Genomic DNA, 20,246 nt, shown 5'->3' on the forward strand with positions numbered 1-20,246 from the left:
TAATACAAACATGTTAATAGAAGGTAATGTGGTATATTGGAAATTGACATGCTGGTTTCATAACTATAATGTAGAATATCTGTAATAATATGCAATATAAAATATTAACTAATTTATATATGAATTACAACACTGTGAGAGTTGCTAGTTGAGTTTAATTTACTAACTTTATGAAAGTCAGTGAAGTTGTCATGCAACACATGGCACTGTGATCAACAGAACACATGCTGAATGGTGAACTTTTGGAACTAAACTGCCTAGTGAGTCAGTTTTCAGAGTTTGTGTAAGTACACTCTCGAACGATCACACTTTTGGAACTAAACTGCCTAGTGAGTCAGTTTTCAGAGTTTGTGTAAGTACACTCTCAAATGATCACACTTTTGGAATTAAACTGCCTAGTGAGTTAGTTTTCAGAGTTTGTGTAAGTACACTCTTGAATGATCACACAATGGCACTGGTTTAATGGCACACATTTAAGAATACATTCACATCACTTAATGACATGTAATTACACTGCCAATGTTTGGCTTAAATTAAGCATCTCATTTAAGTACTTATTAAAGATGAATACATTTAAATTATAAATGCAGTTTTTAATTAAAACTATTTAACTACGGTTTTTCTTTTTATGGGTGCTTTTTATTAATTTTGTTGTCTCCCAATTTCATGTATATAAAATTACTCTGACCTCCACTCTCTCTATCTCCTTTCTATCCCTTTTTGTCCTGCTTCCTCCCTACAAATCCATTTCCCCAATTCATGTCTTTTTCTTTTAATGGAGTGCAAACAGATTTATTCAAAGTGTAAAGAACTTAGAGCAGGGAAAGTTCCAAGGGAAACTATCCCTAAGTTTTAAATGTTGTTGATTAAAGAGTTTAGTCTTTCTGAGCTGTTATTTTTTACATGACCTTTTATCATAAACAAAGTAAGATTTTTAGGTTCTAAAGATTAAAGAATACAGAGTATAAAGTATTAGTTTAATAAAGTTGGATAGATCCATGGCATCTATATAGGTAGGCATGATTTAAAAATTATGGTACTTTTAAGCTACAGAAGTTCCATTCATTAATTATAAAGCTCAATTCTACTGTAATCTTCCAAACTCTGAATTTGATTTTAACTTTTAGAACTGTCCTCTTCCCCAGGCTCAGGCTCACTGCAAATGGGATATGATCTGCACGCCTTCATGTAGATAAGGTATTTCATATTCTTGTTACACACACACACACACACACACACACACACACACACACACACACATTTTGTTCTCAATAATTTAAGGTAGAATAAAGAGACAAGGAGACAAAAAGCTGCTTACTTGACTACTATATTCACTCTCATGGGTATTTGAGGGTTCTCTGAAGAACAAAACCCCATATAAGGGCAGGGAATGTAGTTTGGTAGTAGAGTGCTTTGTTATCATATAATGTGCTTTGTTTGTGTGGGTGCGCATGTGCGTGTGCATGCATGCGTGCATGAAAAGATCTCATTACGTAGCCCAGTCTATTTAACTTCAGCACCCTGTCTGGGATTACAGTCATGTACCCTGATGTCTACCTTTGCTGCTACTTAAAAACAAACAAACAAACAAACAAACAAACAAACAAATAATGTTATCAAGTGAAGTGAGATCGGGAATAAATGCAGGGTAGTTAGAAAAGGGCTGGGATAAGAGGCTTTAAAGGCTCCCCAAAGGTCTGTACCATGAAAGGGAGAATTAGTCCTAGTATAGGTCCTAAGTGCAGGTATGCCTTTGTTCAAGGTTTCCTGCAGGACAGAGTTGATGAAAAAGTACTTACACAGTACTCCTTACTAGACAAGGTTCACTGGGGGTATTAGCACATATACATAGGTATGCCGCATAAAGCAAATGGGATGCCCAACTTGTTTGATTACAAAAAAGAGATATCAGCATATATGCACATAAAATCCAACTGTAATCAAAGGTTACTTGTGACCTATATTATAGATATAAATTCAGTTCCTTCAACAAAATTATATTAAGTTCTTCTTGGGGTACTAATCTAATGATAACTTGGGGGAAAGACAAATCTATAGGTCAAAGCTAATTCCTTTCAGTTCTATTTCTTGGGAAATCAACAAAATCATTTAGATCTTCTCTATAGCTTCCTCTGTTTATTACCAACTTGAAGTCTACAGAACTTTTGTATGCAAAGTCTGTGTTTACCCTGAATCATACTTGGCCTTCTAGTTGCCGTATGCTAAAGAGAGACAAGTGTCTGCTTGTTATACATGCATTCCTCTACCTGAACATCAAGTTCCTTCTGGAAAAGTATCTTGAAAAACACCTTTACCATAATAGGCATTAGCTAATAAATTTCATGCATTACTTTAGAAACTAGAGCAGTAAGTGAGCAAAAGACAGGTAATGAATTTAAGTCCATTGGTACGGAGAACAGAGGTAACAATTACTGAAGGCAAGGCTTTCTCACAAAGTGATTTTGGTTAGATAAAACTGTTCATACAAGCCCAGGTTAGACAGAACACAGGTCCAGACAAGCGCTCTTGCAACAAGGCTATTTATAAAACTCTTGCATACAACTAGCTCTTGGGAAAATTTGAAAAATAAAGCAATTCTGATGAAAAACTATCTTAGCCATTATATATCAAGCTGCAGAATCAGAACTTCAGTTAAATGTCCTGACTCACAGTTAGGTAAATAGAAAAAGACCTGGATCACAAAATAATTTGTTTTCTGCTGTACTCTTAGGTCAAGCACAGTGTATTAGCTCAAAATACTGTTAAGACAAATTAGAGGATGGAATTTAAGAAAGCTTAAACTTTAGTTATGATTGTAACTGAGATCTAAAGTCTTAGCTTAGTCAGTTATTAATTAACTACTTCTCTAAGCTTATTCTCACTTCTTAAGAGAATAAAATTTATCAATAGACTACGCACCCTTGAAGATAATACAAATATGAACAAGAAAGAGAGGGAAATAGGGGTACAAAAACAATAAAAACAACACAAAACTAGTAAATGAGTAATAGAAAATAAAGTATGCATTAAAAATCAAGAGAAAATATCAAGGTTTTTTGATTAAAAACAAATTCTTAATATTAATAATCAGTGAACACAGTAGTAGGTGTGCTCAATAAATACTGTTTTATCTCAAGATTTTTGACAAAATGAACATGAAAAATAATTCATATTCTTCAGTAAACAGAGCTATAAAAGCAAAATGTGCAAAATACAATTAAAATTTAATGTTAAAGTTTAAAACAGTAGGACTGAAGTGCAACTATTTCACCTATTTCATAAATACTAGTTTCTAGAATGGCTGAGTGATGTGTCCCCCACATTAAATGAGAAAACTGCGTTTAATCTCCCCAAGCTCCCATCTCTTAGATGCAGAAGCACTCATATTGCTATACCTCTATCAAGAATAATGCAGAAATCAAACAGTATTTGGAAAAAACCAAACATGGTTATCAGTCCTACCAATCTGATCTTTAATATTTGTTTCAAATACCATCATTCTGAGCTATTTCTTGTTTTTCTCAACCACACGGTTTGTACAGAAATTTTCTCAAAAGTAAATTTTAACTGTCTACAGTTTTTTCTTTTAATTTTCTCTCTCTCTCTCTCTCTCTCTCTCTCTCTCTCTCTCTCTCTGTGTGTGTGTGTGTGTGTGTGTGTGTGTGTGTGTGTGTGTGTGTGTGTGTGAATGAGACACACTGTTTCAAACAGAAGCCTACAAGCTTCCTAAGTTACCTGCTGGTGTACAATCGCTACGGAATGGACAAAAGTTGCCTGAGTGAGAAGGTAAACACCCAAGAAGGCGCTTTCACCTAAGATCCCCCCCCCATTGGTACCCAGCAAACGACAGCAGAATGCCTGAACTTGGCATGGCCCCCTCTCTCTCTCCCGCAGGGCTCCCTTCCTTCCATCGGCCTCCACTCCACACTTCACAACCTAATAAGCACTACGATCCTCCAGCCGCTGCAGGGGTGGGGCGGGCGAGCCGAGGGCCGGCCCCCTCCCGATGCTCCACTCACCCCAGATCGGGAACTCGGGGGTGGGGGTGGGGGTCCCCAGCTCCACTTTCCCCAAGCAGGTTAGATCCCAGGGCAGCAGGAAACTTTTCTGTTTGGACTTCCTACTCACCGAAGGCACTCACCGGGAGCCCCGAGCACACACCTGAGCAGCGGGAGGAGTCTTCCCCACCTCTGCAAGACCCCGCCGGCCCTTCGGCCCCAAGCTAGAGCTTCCCGAAAGCTCAAGTGCTCCCTGGATTTCCTCCCGGCCGCTGACCCCGACCTCACCTGAGGGCGGGTCCGCCAGGAGATGGTTCAGGGAAGCCTCTGGGACAGTGGACCGGAGAGGGACACGGCGGAAAACACTGTCATAGTCCGCCACGCCCGGGTAACCCCGGGGTGGCCGCACTTGAGCCGCCGCGGCGCCTCCCGCCTCCCGATCCTTCCCCAGCTTCCCCGGGGCGGCCGCAGCTGCCCGCACTGCACGCCGGGAGAACTCGCTGTTCTCTGCCTCCGAGACTTCCAGTCCCAGCATGCACAGCCGCAAGGCCGAACGGCACTCTGGGAAGTAGAGTCCTCATCCCATGACTCCCCCCCCCCCCCGCCCCTCCCCGCATCCAGACTCGGGCCGTGTCGGGGATGGAGAGCCGTAAAGCTTTTCCCACCGTCGTGAAATGTAGTCGCCCCTGGTATCCGGTGGCCTAGTTCCGGCCTTGGCTGGGCGGGGAGTGGGGTCGCCTAGCAGCGGCCGCCGCTTGGGCTGGTTCAGGAGGAAGAGTTGGCGGGAGCCGGAGTGCGCGCGGACAGCTCCTGGAAGAGAGGCCGGGGCGGCGGCCGAACCCGCAGTGGCGTTCTCTATAGATGAGCGACTGCCGCAGGTTGCAAGGCTTGGTTTAGGTGGGTGGATGCCTGCGAGCGGGAGCAGCTTAGTGTCTTTCACAGGTTCCTAATCCCGAGAGACAGTATGCAGTCTACCTACCCCGTCCTTCTGTCCTCCTGTCCACACAGTGCCTCAGCCTTCTTGATTCGGTTTGGTTCCTCCCACACTTCAACCAGTTCAGTATTTATTTGTACACCTAATAATAATAATAATAATAATAATAATAATAATAATAATAATAATAATCCTCTCGTCCCTTCTCAGAAACGGAGGACGTTTTCAAACTTCCAAACTTCCTGGGAGTTAATATCTTCATTGATGGTAGGGGACTTGGAAGAGGGGACTCCGGGGGTCTTTAGGACTTCGTCTTAGCAAAGTAGTAATAATCTGGCGTGTACATTATCGGGTAGTCTGTGCCAGGTGGACTAATTCTCGAGGCTCTTTGCCTGTGCCTCTGTTTTTCAGATTCAGGAGCCAAAGCTCTTTGTCAACACCCAGAGAGTTAGAATGATCATGTAAACACTGCAATGCCATTTTTTCCTTGAAGATGCTGAAATCCACCTGTTTTGTTGCAGGAGCTGAAGGACAGGGAAAGAATTCAAGATGCCACCCAACATAAACTGGAAAGAATTAATCAAAGTTGATCCAGACGACCTACCACGCCAAGAAGAGTTGGCAGATAATTTATTGGTTTCCTTATCCAAGGTGCTTATTAAATAATTTGTACACAGATGCTTACAGTGTGATGAATTGAAATTGCTTCTTGAAATCACTGAGTGCTACGGCTAGAAGAGGGCTTGTGCTTATGTGCAGGGTATGAAATGGTCCATTTTTTGGTTCCGTAGGTGGAAGTGAATGAACTAAAAGATGAAGATCAAGACAACGTGATCCATCTATTCAGAATTACTCAATCACTAATGAAGGTTTGTACGCAGGAGCTATGTGGACTAACTGTGGAGGGAATGCAAAACTCTATTCCTGTGTAAACTAATCTTTATGGAAGTATTTGGAAGGCCTGTGTCACCCCTCAAAAATGAGTTCTTTAAGTGTAGGTTTAAAGACTGTGGGTTGGATGCATATATGCATAGCAAATCTAGTTCCTGTTCTAAAAACCCTTAAAGAGTATATAGGGGGAAAAGAGTACTTTAAAAAATAACATAAATATAAACAGAGGTTCAAGTAAAAATGCAAAATGTCTCCTCTAGAAGCTAATGGTGAAATGGTAAGATGATTCTAGATTCTTCATAAGTAAATACTAAGAAAGGATATGTTCTTACTCGTTACATTCGGGTAGAATGTAGAAAATCTGTTGCATGCTGTAGACAAACAGATGCTGGGTTGGTAATTTGGGATATACTGTCCAGGGGTTTGAGGCTGTATTTTTTTGTTATTAGCAGCTTAGGATTGAATAAAGGTTTTTGAATCATAATTGATAGATACAGAAATGTGCTTAAGAAGGCAAAATTAAAAGTGCTGTATAGTGCAGCTTGAAGGGGATTGGAGTTGAGGAGCTCCAATTGTAATAAGGAGTTAATAAATTATGTACCAGAATAATAACATTTTCTGGAATAGAAAAAAGGTAATGAAAAATGTTTAAAATAGTGGATATGAAACTTAAAGGAAAAATCAGAGATGATTCACAACCTTGCTGTTCTAGAATTTATAGGTTAAGTATTTATTCAGCAAATAGTTACGACTGTGTGTTAGCCGCTGTGCACCCTGAAGACTGAGATAGCAAATGAAAGGAAATTTGCGTGTTCACTGTTTGTATTACAGTGTTAATGATACAGGTTTTCCTTCCATTTTCATGTTTAGATGAAAGCCCAGGAAGTAGAGCTGGCTTTGGAAGAAGTTGAAAAGGCTGGAGAAGAACAAGCAAAATTCGGTAAACGTCTTGGGAAAAAAACGGTTGTCATTCCATTGCTTACTAGTCAATACAAAATTCATTTATCATGTTCTCCAGGATACATATTCAGTTCTTACTGAAAGATGCTGCGTCCTTCCACCGTTTCAGGGACTGACCTGAGTGGTGGCTAGAGTATGAAGAAAAGACAACCCAAAGACACAGAGAAAAGCTGGGTTCGGGTGGACTAGGTTCTCCATCAGAGAACCTGCAGCACCCCAGAAGCTCAGTGTCTTTATTATGTTCCCTTGAAGACGGGCAGGTTGTGTACAGAGGAACATGAAGTCACGTGATTGCCTACATATAAGCTCGGAGGCAGGGTTTCTGGTATACAGTGGAACAAGGAGGCAGATTGAGCTAATCTCATAGGAGTAGTCTCTGTAGTTGAGCCATAAGCATCAGGGGGAAGAAAGCTGTGGTGGACAGTTTCTGCACAGGCTATCAACATCCACTCTGCTATCTGCCATAGTTCTGAGGCTTTGCCCATTGACTCAAGACTTCACTCACTCAGGTCAAGACATTTCTAGAATGCCTGTTCTATGGATTTGGTATAGTGGTATATATATATTTGGTATATATTTTACACTATTTTATTGACATTCACTTAAAATCTGATTACAGGCAATTTAACCAATTGAAACATTTGTATTTTTTTTAATAGAAAATCAACTAAAGACGAAAGTAATGAAACTGGAAAATGAATTGGAGGTATGTCCCTTTGTATTTCCTTGAGTGTAATTATTATTAATTGTATTATGTTATTTTGAAAATTTTCTATTACTGGATTGAAAAATACAAGGGAAACTTTGTGCTCAAAGTTTGCTGATTGTACAGTGTGCGTTTTTGTGATTTGACTTCTAAGAATTAAGCATCAAATAAAATAAACAGTTACTATCCGAATGGAGCTGTCAGTCTAGAAAACTATCTAGAAAGCTTGGGAGTAATTGAAATGAAGGAGTGTGAGAACTAAATCCGTTGAGGTTCTGAAAAGGTAAGAAGGGATGAGACACAAATGGATCAGTCTTGGAAAGGAGGAGAGAGGGAAAAGGAGATATGTGCAGAACTTGTCTTACCTGTGAGTGTGGCGCTTAGAGGTTGAGAGATTGGAAATGAGGTCATCTGTAAGGTTGAAGGATGGAAGACAGTGAGGTCAAAATTGAGGAATGTCAGATAAACTCTGAAATACCGTGGGGAAAGGACTGAGGACGAGGCATCTAATATAGTCAGATTGGAGTGCTAGTCCTCATTGTTCTGACCTAACTCTGTACTTGGATGAGTTAGTTCATACCTCCTGCTGTATATGAAGCTCCTGGAAAAATGTCCAGCACTTTTAGTAAATATTTTTATAGTAAATGATGGATGAAGGTGAATTGGTTCTGTACTATTACTTAGCCAGACAGCTGATAAAGAATTGAAGAGTGTGTGTGTGGCAGTTGAAGGTCTTGGTAGGAAAGTGGTTGAAGTTTTGAGGATGACATCTTAGCTACATAGGTAGGATGTCCAAATTGGAGTTGGGCCAGGGGAAGGTTGGAGACAGGGAAAGAGAAAGTTAAGGATCTATGGGGTCCCTTGAGTTTGTAAAAGGCAAAGTACAGAAAACAGCTGAGGAAAATGTTCCTTTGGACAGGATCTGTTATGGGCATATGACTGGCAGAACATAGTGAATCAGGAAGCAAGTTATTTTTAATTAGTTATTTAAAGTTATTAAAAAAATAACTCCTGTGAAAGTTATGGGATTGTGGAAATTGCTCGGGCTGATTTCTGATGGAAGACTGAGCCTGGCTCCCAAGGACTTTTAAGCATGGGTAGGAAATTGGTGGCTTGCTTATATTGTAAGTATATTAGAGTGGTATAACTAGATATCTTGTAGAATCAAATCAAGTGCAGATAGAGAGGATGGTAGAAAAATGGCATGATTTGTAGCTTGGAGGTGGCAGGATGGAGGAAACCTAGGAGAATACTAACACCTTTTCTTGATCCTGAAAGAATGAACAACTCCCTGTTGAGAAAGTTCCAAGAGAATCAGTATCCAAAAAGAGCGTACTTGCAGTGTTGTGAGAAAATAAAGAAGGATGTAGTTAAAACCAAAAGCTCAGGATGTAAAATATGTATTTCAGAAGATGCTTTTAGAGGACACAGTGCAAAGCGTCCTGGAGCAGAGAAGATTGAGAAGCATTTGAATAAGAGGAAAGTAGCAGAAACGTGTGGGCAGTGTTCAAAGTTAGGTGACGAATGAGTCAGGGTTTAGTGACGCGGTCCAATAGACAGGAGTATGAAGTAAAATGAATTTAAATGTCAGGAAGGTCTGAAAGTGAGTCTGTCTTGGTTTTCTTATGGAGTAGTTCTAACCAGTCATAGTTCTTTACATTTGTGTTTGTTCAAACTCAAAATTCAATTCTTGAGTTGCACTTGACACAATTCAGCTGTACACATGACTTCTGAACTAGACAGTGGTGGACACGACAGAGAGTGTTTCTGCTATACACAGTGCTGTCTGCTCTAGGTAGTTTGTGGTGTCAGGGAAAGGGCAAATCAAGAGCACCAAGGTGGTTTCTAAGACTCAGGAGCAGTCTTCATAATTCACAGCCTTAGTCTTGAAGCCTTGGCAGTTTAGTCTGTACCTAGGCCTTCGTGACTGTAACAGAGCCTGCAACCAATTTTTCACGGTTTTTTTGGTAGTTCAGGAGAGCTCATGAATTTTTGACTTATAATTTTTTGAGAAAGATTTTTATGTATTTACTTTATCTATGTAAGTGATCTATCTGCATGTATGCCTTTAAGCCAGCAGAGGGCATCAAATCCCATTATAGATGGTTGTGAACCACCATGCAGTTGCTGGGAATCGAACTCAGCATCTCTGGAAGAGCAGTCAGTGTTCTTAACTGCTGAGCCATCTCTCCAGCTCCTTGACTTATAATTTAAAGCCTAAATAAGTTCAGGTTTTTTTTTAAATTATATTTTTATTGTATACAATGATTTTAAATTTAAATATATTTTGATCATATTCTTTCCCTTCCCAAGGGCCTTCCTGAACATTACCTCCTCCCTACCCACCCAACTTTTTAAAATGATGTTTACATGTCTATGATTTTAAATATCTGATGTTGAAGCATAATGAAAATTTAAAGTTGAGTTCTCGTTTGTTGATTCATTTGAACCTTCAAGTAAAAAGGAATTGCTTATATGTGGAAGAGTTAACCCTTGGCTTTTGACTTCCAGATGGCTCAGCAGTCTGCTGGGGGACGTGATACTCGGTTTTTACGTGATGAAATTCGCCAACTGGAAAAGCAATTGGAGCAAAAAGATAGAGAATTGGAGGATATGGAAAAAGAATTGGATAAAGAAAAGAAAGTTAATGAACAAGTAAGACACATTTATCTCAATGAATCTTAATTGTTTACGGTAATCCTCCATAGCGAAACTTACTTTTTATAATTGCCTTTCATATCAGTTCTTGGTTATGTGTTATAGTTGAGGAATAATGTGCACCTAGCTTATTATTGTAGGAGTGTTCATTGTGACACCACATTTTAAAAATATAATGGAATTACCTACTTTTAATGATATAACTTGGAAAGTAATTCTTTAATTTTGTGGCATGTTTTTCTGAGGACATTAGAATAACCTAAAATTAACTTGGTCTTGAACATTGGTATGAAGAAGTATATTTCATGTTCATAAATAAGTAATTTTTCTTACTGTCAATTTATTTTGCTGAGTTTTATATGAATTAGTGAATTTTGATGTAATAAAATTAGAAACCATGAATACATGGCCCTATACTTCTTCAGCTGCTAGGGTATAAATTCCTTTTTTAACCTGTGGTTATTACAGTACAACCAAAACTTTGCTGGGTAATACCAAAGTTCTAGTTCTAAGAGATACTCACAATTTATAATAACATAGGGATAATATGAAACTTTATGGGTGCATCAGGATGTAAGACTAGGTTGAGATACGCTGTGGAGGGCTATTTAAATCAGTCTGGATGTTCAGCATATAATGCATAAACTGCATCTGAAAGTAGAAGGGAGTATGGCAACAGAAATGAAAATGTATGTAGTATCAAAGAAGAGAATACTCTGGATAGAAGGCACATCATTTATTAAGACCCAAGTAAGAAATACGCAAGAACTACAATTATTCATTTGACTGAAACGTAGATAAGATGGAGTCTTCGTTATTTGTCATATACTTTGTATGCATTGATTCATCATTCCTTACTTGATACCTACCATATGTGAGACAGGAGTCATTTCTGATATGGTGCAAATGAAGAAGTGAATGGATATAGACAGAGTAAGTAAGTGCTCATGGTCACAGCTAGTGAAGGATAAGTGAGGATTTGAATGTGACAGGCCCACTCAAGAATGGACTGATAACCACTCTCCTATCCTATGGTCCCAGCTTTGATACTTGTGAACTTCTGGGAAAGGTGAGGTCCTAAGGAACTCTTCTAAAATATTAGGAGGAAATGTTTGAACACAGGATAGGTCAAATCAGTGCTTGTAAAGCTTACTCTGCTTTGTGGAGAGTGGATTGAAGAAGGCGTTTGTATTAATTCCAACAGGTACTATTGGTGGCCTATTAAGGGAATAAATGATGGGAGTAAGAGACGAAGGCATACTTGAGAGGAGGAGATGTAATTGGATGTGGTGTATGATTGATGAGGGAGAGGAATGGACAATCTGTCTATTTTTTTGGTATGGGCATGGGTAAATATAAGGGTGCTGTTTGGAACACAAAGGAGTTTGGAGGTTTGAGATCATTATTTCAGTTTTATAAAGTTGAATTTGAGATTCTTGTGGAAATACTCAAAGAAGAGATGTTTGAATCTCATATTCACAGTCGACACTGGACAGATCATGAGAATGTATTGGTTTTTAGTACAGATATTAATGAAGCCAGAGCAATAATTGTAAGATGTATCTCTGACAACTGTTTAATAAAATAATGAAGTAGGTGCTCTCGAAGAAAGCCATCAAGAGCGTGCAGTTTGAGAAGCAAAAGGAAAACAATGGAGTAACATTGAATGATGAGTATTAAATTCTTAACTTTCCAATTCAGAATAGATTGGACAGTTAATACCAGATAATAATAGTAGTCATTATTTTAATCACCATCAAACTTCTAAAATTTGCATTGTGCCTTGCATATTACTATGAACTTTCTTTAAATATTTTATTTGGAAAATATGTTTTCATGAAGATTGTTAGAAAAACAATAAATATTCATATTCTTCTCATGTATATTCATCAATTCAGATTTCTTCATATCTTTGTATACATAATTCTTCATCTCTCACTCATTTTTTTTTGTTGAGCCATTTGAGACTTAATTTAGACATAATAATACTTTACACTTAAATAGGTCTCCAAAAGTGAGAAATCTCTAATATAACCAAAATAGAATTGTGATGTTCAAGAAATGTAATATTGATTCAGTAGTCTTATCTAATCTATGACTAGAGTTCCTCTGCTAACCCAATGGCATCTTTTATTTCCTCCCTGCTGTCCCCTAGAGTCTAAAGAACCATCATATGCCTCCTCATAGAACCTTCTAAGTTTGTTGCATGCTATTGTGATTGGATTTTTTGCTTGAGTGAGGCAGAAACCAGAAAAGTAAAAGGTCATCAAAAGGATGTCTTATGAGACTAGGTAATAAAAAGCCACTATATTGGTCATATTTTTTTTTTCTGTCCAGAAGAAACAGAAACTGCAAAAAATGAACTGTTTTAGGGCAAGAAAACAACATTTGACATTTTCTGCTGTCCTGTTCATTGAATATCATGTTCAGAACATACATACATCATATTTCTCATGTCACCAGAGGAGATGAAATGAATTTAAGAGATAGTAGATGGCTTTTTCATTCTTAAGTAGGAATTGAAAATCAAAAGATATAAACCCAGGCCAATCGGATTTCAGATGGCTTCAATTAACTATTCTCTGTACTGCCATTTTCTAGGTGTTTCAGGTCTATGGAGAGCAAAGACTGTTTTTTCCTTGGCATAAGGAAAGCTAGAATGATCTTAAACATTTAAAATGTTGGGAAATATAACTTTTAGATGTTTGTCTTTTTTAGCCTTTAGTTTGCTTTTTGTATAGATAGTTGTTATTTTATTATTATTATTTTTAAGCTTTAAAATTGAGCCCTTTTTTGTACTTTTTAAAATCCTTAGTTTAAAATTCTTTCTTGTTTTGTGCTAGTGTGATATGAAGTCTTTAGTAGTTAAAGGTTCTCTACTTTATTGGAAAAGACTTAGCATTTAAATCAACAAGCTAATATGGGATTTAGGGTGAATTACCTTTGAGTTTTATCTTATTATTATTATTATTATTTTACCATTTTAGTTGGCTCTTCGAAATGAGGAGGCGGAAAATGAAAACAGCAAATTAAGAAGAGAGGTTAGTAGAAGACTTCAGTAAATATGGTGGTTCACCAAAGGCTTACCTGTCTAAAAGGTTCAATGAAATTTGTATTTTACCCAGAATGTAATCCGTGTAACTGATGATAATCATACTAACTGATACTACGATGGCTTTGTCTCAGGGAATGACAAAGTCAACCAAATAGGAGGCCCTTGGGTCGTTTATCCCTTTCTTGGATCTGTGTGGGTCCACCTTGTTTCTCTTACATGGCTATGCTTCCTAATCAGTTAATTGAGCATTTGAATAGATTTCTTTTCTTAGGACTCTTTGTCTAGCATGCTCATAATTTTGTTTCTAAAAAAGTCTTATAAGTTGTATTGTTATTTTTGTATATGTGCTAAGTAATAATTTTGTCTTGTCACAAAAATATTTTAATTAAAATATGACCACATCATTTCCCCATCTCTGTTCCTCCTCCAACTCCCATCTACCTTGTTCTCTCCTTTTAATTGTTTTATCTAAAATTTCCTTTTAACTTAGTCCAAATGTTCTTTCTTTTGGTTCATACTTAATATTTTTAATTTCTTTGGCTATTTTAAAAAATATTTTCAGTTATCCTAAAACATTTCTTTATTCCTGTTTTCTTTAAAACTTAAATATTCGTTTTAATTATGTGTTGCCTTTCTCATTTCTGATTATCCTTTTCCTGTCCTTTACTGAAGAACAAACGTCTAAAGAAAAAGGTGAGGTGGTAAGGGTAGTGAGCCCGTGGGAACTTAGAGCTATGTCTGGGAGCATTAGTTAAAAGGTAGCTTTTTGTCGTTCTCAGTAGTATTGGCCTGTTGTTTTTCTTTTGACTTGTATTTTTAATGGATGACGGCTGTGTTTGCTGTAACCTCAGAATGAACAGCTTCGCCAGGACATTATTGACTACCAGAAGCAGATAGATTCACAAAAGGAATCCCTTCTGTCAAGGAGAGGAGAGGACAGCGACTACCGGTCCCAGTTATCTAAAAAGAACTATGAACTTGTTCAGTATCTCGATGAAATTCAGGTAAAGTGAGTAAGTCAGCTCAGAGCAATGGTTTTACAAACTTGAATATCAGGGTGGTGTGAACCTAATCTCTATCCCTCTTTGTCATTTCTGATTATGTGTTTACCACTGGGTATTTTGAATGTTCTGTTTTGTGTGTGAACAGTGCTGTCTGTCCATATGTGTGTGTGAGTGGGTGTCTGCATGTGTGTGGAGCTCAGAGGATGACCTCTGCTGTCTGTTGTCAGCCTCTGCCCTGTTTGAGGTAGGATCTCTTTGTTCACTGTATTCCAGGCTGCCTAGGTCAGCAAATTCCAGGGATTAGACGGTTATCTCTCTTCCATCTCCCAGTAGGAGCAATGGGAATGAAAATAGTACTGTAACTGGCTTTATGTGCATTCTAGTGAATTCAAGCTGAGCTTCACGTATTTACGCTGCACCTGTTTTACCCACGGACACATCTCTGGCCACATTATGTACTTTTAAAGTACAAAGTAAAAGGCGTCTCTGAATTTGTAATTATTTATTTACTCCTTACATTTGTCTGTATTGGGCACCAAGAACAATTGAGATCCTATATACAATTTTCTTCACATTTAATTTGACTTAATTGGCCAATGCCACATTAATCTTAATGGTCTATGATGAATCATTTTCTTCTCTAAAGGGCCCTATGGCTCTATTTAATTACAACTTAATATAAATTTCAGTTTCTTGTAAAACTATTTTAAACTAATAGTGTATTTAACATTTTTAGACTTTAACGGAAGCTAATGAGAAAATTGAAGTTCAGAACCAAGAAATGAGAAAAAATCTGGAAGAGTCTGTACAGGAAATGGAGAAGATGACTGACGGGTATAACAGGATGAAAGCTGTTGTGCATCAGACAGATACTGTAATGGACCAGATCAAAAAGGAGAATGAGCACTACCGGCTTCAAGTAAGAACGCCTGTTGAAATCAGGACTTGCTCTCATAAGCTTCAGATGGAGTCATTGAATACTTTCATTTTCTAACGTGTGGATTTTGTTGCTTTTCTTCCTATAGTAATATGTTGTCATCCTGATAATACTTGTCCACAGGGGCTCTACAATCCTCTCATATGTGCCGTGTATAGATTACATATGTACATGAGGTATCTTGAGGATAAGGTTAAGGTTTAAACACTAAATTCATGTATTCTTCTTATGTCCTTGATATGTATACCATGAATACAGTTTTCATACACTTGTCTTTTGATTAAAACAGAGCACATGATATATGATGTGTAATTTTCCACTTGTGGTACCATAAAGAATATCCAATTTGGGACTGTTTCAGATTTTAGAGTTTTATTCAGTATTGTTCAGCCAATAAATGTCACCTTTAACTATAGGGCTATGGCAGTAATAAATAGCATATGAAGTATAAGGCATCTGCAAGCATGTATTTGTGCATAAGTAAGTATGCATATATAATAATACATTGGATTGCACTAATTTGCACCATTTCATGACTGATTGCTCCTCTTAGGTGCAAGAGCTCACAGATCTTCTGAAAGCAAAGGATGAAGAGGATGACCCCGTCATGATGGCTGTCAATGCCAAAGTGGAAGAGTGGAAGGTGCTGTCTCAGTGGAGACGACTTGTTCTCCTTTTGTGTATTAACTTTCACTTCGATTCGTAAGGACTTACAGCAGCTAATAACACTTGTGTTGTTTTTAAAAAGTTTACTGTGTGTTCTGGCTAGAAAAGCTCTAAACTTCTATATGTAGTCTTTTATTTATTTGACAAGTACTTTAAAGGCAAGATTAATCCAGAATGAGACTAGGAAAAAGACTCATCAGAATCATTTGGAAAGCCCTTTCACAGTGTCCCCTTGTGTACCTGATTTCTACGTTCCAGTCACACCTACTCCAGAGCTGTACCCTCTGTCAAGAAGCTAGGATTATGATGGTTGGGATTTGTGAATGATGTAACTCTTATCGTAAAAGCTGTCACACTTCTGATGTCTTGATTTCCGGCCATGCTCACATAAACTGTGTTGGCAATTAGGAATTGTTTATTATCTGGGAAGTTCAGATAATCTATATTTTAAACCAGTATGGTTGCAATGGGGGATAAAGCTGAGTTAATCAGAAAGGCTCAGTTAATTTCTGAAGCTTAGCTATGCAGTTGTGTTGTAAGCACTCAGCTGCCGCTTCATCGTGAAAGCAGCAGTCGCTGGACAGTCCACGAGCGAATGAGCATGGCTGCTTTCCAGGTCCTTACGGCAGTGAGTGGAGGCCAGAGCTTTTCAGCTGTTGTTTGAATCGCGTTTGCTCATTGAACATTTAGGAGGGTTCCAGTTTGTCTTTTGAAAGCAGTGTTTTAATGAGAGAACATACACACACACACACACACACACACACACACACACACACACACACACACACACATTTTGGTAAAGTCAATTGCTACAAGTGTGATTGTGATTTAAATTACAACTATATCTATGTTTGGCTCTTAGAATTTTTTATGTGAAGTGCATGTTTTTATATTGTATATTTGCATTTATTGTATTTTAATGCATTTTGACACTTAATATTGCTAGGCTAGAGGGCATATGACTAATCCTATTACTCAGAAGGTGAGGGTCCTGAATTGAAGACCAGCCTGGACTTCTGAGTAGTGAGACATTATCTCCAGATAAATAGAAAAAAAAAAAAATGAATATTTATATTGGCTAATACAATTTGAAAAAAAAAACTTTTCTCGTCCAATTTCTAGTATCTTCTGATTTTATATTTAATTTTATCTTTGAAACATGTATATTAATTTTTTTAAAGTGAAATGGATACAGCTGAGTGACTTTTATTCAAGTAATATTTCTTGAATATTTCATCATTCTCATACTGAAATATTGTTCTATTTTGATTACATAGAAACTTATGTTGAATTTGAGTGTTTTTGTACTCCCTTTTATTCATTTGATTAGCTACTTTCTAGCTACATACACATTTTTTTCTACATACACTTAATTGTCGCATGTATAAATATCTGAAAACCTGTTTTTATTTTGGTTTTGATTTTTAGACTCTGATTTTTATGAACATCTTTATGATTTTTTTGCTCTCTGTAGCTAAGAACACAAAATACTCATTCATTCATTCAAGTTATTTTGTATTTTCCTGTGATATTTTAATGTTTTCTTAAGAAACATCTTCTATAAAACATTTTGCAGTTATATAACTTTTCTCCCGAAATGAGGCCTGAGATCCAGAGGGTTTTCTTTAAGGGTTGAATTGTGAATTTCAAACTGTATATATAGTAGTTGTAGTTACTGACTTTTTTTTATTAAATGAATTTTATTTTCTGGGCTGGGGAGATGAGAGACATCAATACAGTACCTGCTGTGGCAGCCTGAGGCCCGAATTCTGGATCCCTGGTACCTTGTGAAAGCATGCTGGGGAGGCAAAGGAGGCAGATTCAGGGGCCAATCAGTCCAGTTAACTTGTCAGATCTAAGCTCAGTGAAATATTCTATCTCCAGAGAATGATATCCCATGTCAACTCCTGACACACACATACAAACACACACACACACACACACACACACACACACACAGAGAGAGAGAGAGAGAGAGAGAGAGAGAGAGAGAGAGAGAGAGAGAGAGAGAACACATTATACACCACACACTGAAAAACAATTTTAAAAGAATTTTATTTTTTGTATTGTTTTAAATGTACTAGAGGTATTTATTATTTTCTATAAATGAAGAGTGGTTTGTTAATTTTCCTTTTCTATAACAGATCTTGTTTTGTTTATAGTTAATTTTGTCTTCTAAAGATGATGAAATCATTGAATATCAGCAAATGTTACATAATCTGAGAGAGAAACTTAAAAATGCCCAACTTGATGCTGATAAAAGTAACATTATGGCTCTGAAACAGGTAAAACCTTTTCAAAATTTGCAATGTCAGCCAATGATGTTAATGTCTGGGCTGTCCTGTCTGTCATTGTGTCTAACTGGTGGCTTCCATTACTGCATGTATACAAACCGAAGTTTCTCATCCATTCCCAAGTGTGGGGAGGCGAAGCTGGAATTAAGTTCAGAGTGAGAGTTATACTTCAGAGCAGAATTATTTTGCTTTTTTATATTATTATTATTGTCAGTCAAGAATTACTAAAACTCTATTAAAAACCTATAGATTTTAAATACCTTACTACCTTTTTATTAATGTTTATTATTGTATATCTTATGACGATACTATGTAAAATAAACTAAGTGTAGTTATATTGTTAATGTTCTACCCAAGGGTTTTGTTTTCAGCAAAACAAACTCATTCAGAAAAACAAACAAACAAACAAACAAAACCCTGCACTTCTCTTATGTATGTTCTTTCCAGTTAAAGTACTAAAGACAGAATGGAATTTGAGATGTATTTGATGAATGAGAACAGTGATGAGAATGTTGTTTCTAAATGAAGTATGAAAGGCATAAAAGCTGAACTGGATGAAAATCCCAGAGAAAACATATGAAGTGGTAAAGATAAGATTCAATGGATGATGAGGAACAATATGTAAGAAGTTATAAAGTCTCAAATATTAGGGAGTTCTGGAACACATTTCTCCGTCTTTGTATATTATGCTAACATGAACTACATGTTGTGTAGTACAGTTTGAATAATACATAAGAAACCTAGTTTGCTGAGTCTGGTGCCACCTGCCAAGGTTGGCACAGTGGGTACAGATACTTTGTGTTTGCCTGACAACTTCAGTTTAGCCCTGGACCCGATATCCTGAAAAAATGAACTGACTCTTACAGGTTGTTACCTGGCCTCCACACTCCTGCCTACACACATACACACACAAAATAAATAAATTAATGTAATAAAAAATTGTCTAAAAGAAACATAGTTTGGCCATGAGAAAATATATTTTCTTATTTATTGAAAATATATATGTTCATAACAATGCAGGTTTATTTGATTCTTCAAAATATTTTATAGGGTATTCAGGAACGAGACAGTCAAATTAAGATGCTTACTGAACAAGTAGAACAATATACAAAAGAAATGGAAAAAAATACTTTTATTATTGAAGATTTGAAAAATGAGCTCAAGAAAGACAAAGGTAATTTAATATTTTATAAGTATATGACTTTCATATATTGTATTTCAAGAGACTTTTTATAAAAATAAAATTGTGTAATGCTACCAAAGTGTTTGTTAAATTATAAGTATTTTTAAATAATTATACAAAATATTAATTATGCCATGTATTTCTAGTGTTTAAACTAGTAAATAATGCATGCTTTTCTGTCATTTTTCTCATGATGAAAATTACTTAGACAATAGTTTTAGATCAATTGTATAAAAAGTTAAAATGGTAATGTAGGTTTTCTTTAAATTATATCTTTTATAATTAACAAAGGTTCTTTGGTAGATGTGTTACCCATTGTCAATTATTTTCAGAAATAATTTTGTGTGTTTTGAAATAATTCTCCAAAAATCTGTCATCCTATTCTTTGACTAAGTTATACTATTTTGCCTATTATATCAAATCCTCTGACTTTAAGCCCTTGAAATACCAGTATTTCTATAAAACTACATCTTGTAAGTATACTGAGGTATGGTAGTTCAAAAAGGATTCACAATAAATTCATGGGCATACTTATAATTGCTGAAGATAAAAAAAATTGATTGGGTGGGCAGTGGTGGCACACGCCGTTAACCCAGCACTCGGGAGGCAGAGCCAGGCAGATCTCTGTGAGTTCGAGGCCAGCCTAGTCTACAGAGCGAGATCCAGGACAACCACCAAAACTACACAGAGAAACCCTGTCTTGAAACAACAACAACAACAAGAAAATATTTAGCCGGACATGCACATTGTAATTTAGACAGTAAAGCGAGAGTCTCACTGGACATGCTGGAACAGTGTCTTAAAGGCAGTGAAGGAGTAAACAGTGTGTATGGTCACAAGCAGTGGGGGTGTGTTCAAACTCACTAACTGTTTAGGAGTCAACAGGTAAATGTTGGCAGCTGGAAGAGAGTGAACAATGAAAAATAGCAGAAAAAAAGATCAAAGAGGATGCTAAAGGCC

The 20,246-nt window shown here is 37.1% G+C and overlaps 2 protein-coding genes across 5 annotated transcripts in view; one reads left to right on the forward strand and one right to left on the reverse strand.

The window, feature by feature from the left end:
* The window catches only part of Tmtc3 (transmembrane O-mannosyltransferase targeting cadherins 3), a 58,055-nt gene extending 53,573 nt beyond the window's left edge, over nt 1-4,482 (reverse strand). Inside the window, exon 1 of one of the 3 annotated variants that reach the window (XM_052753220.1) lies at nt 4,287-4,482. The gene's annotated coding sequence lies outside the window, so the exon portion shown is untranslated. The other 2 variants (XM_052753219.1, XM_052753221.1) reach the window with 2 other exon arrangements.
* A 180-nt stretch (nt 4,483-4,662) lies between these two features.
* The window catches only part of Cep290 (centrosomal protein 290), an 80,891-nt gene continuing 65,307 nt past the window's right edge, over nt 4,663-20,246 (forward strand). Inside the window, exons 1-12 of one of the 2 annotated variants that reach the window (XM_052753223.1) lie at nt 4,663-4,895; nt 5,454-5,583; nt 5,724-5,801; nt 6,694-6,763; nt 7,443-7,489; nt 10,001-10,144; nt 13,135-13,188; nt 14,054-14,206; nt 14,943-15,125; nt 15,697-15,786; nt 17,972-18,094; nt 19,154-19,277. In XM_052753223.1, the coding sequence (XP_052609183.1) occupies nt 5,482-5,583; nt 5,724-5,801; nt 6,694-6,763; nt 7,443-7,489; nt 10,001-10,144; nt 13,135-13,188; nt 14,054-14,206; nt 14,943-15,125; nt 15,697-15,786; nt 17,972-18,094; nt 19,154-19,277 (1,168 nt within the window). In that variant the 5' untranslated portion in view covers nt 4,663-4,895; nt 5,454-5,481. The remainder of the gene's footprint in view (nt 4,896-5,453; nt 5,584-5,723; nt 5,802-6,693; nt 6,764-7,442; nt 7,490-10,000; nt 10,145-13,134; nt 13,189-14,053; nt 14,207-14,942; nt 15,126-15,696; nt 15,787-17,971; nt 18,095-19,153; nt 19,278-20,246) is intronic. The other variant, XM_052753222.1, reaches the window with a different exon arrangement.

Source organism: Peromyscus californicus, unplaced genomic scaffold (genome assembly GCF_007827085.1).
Source record: "Peromyscus californicus insignis strain IS unplaced genomic scaffold, ASM782708v3 Scaffold_24__1_contigs__length_46423439, whole genome shotgun sequence".
In the NCBI taxonomy this organism is placed as follows: Eukaryota; Metazoa; Chordata; class Mammalia; order Rodentia; family Cricetidae; genus Peromyscus; species Peromyscus californicus.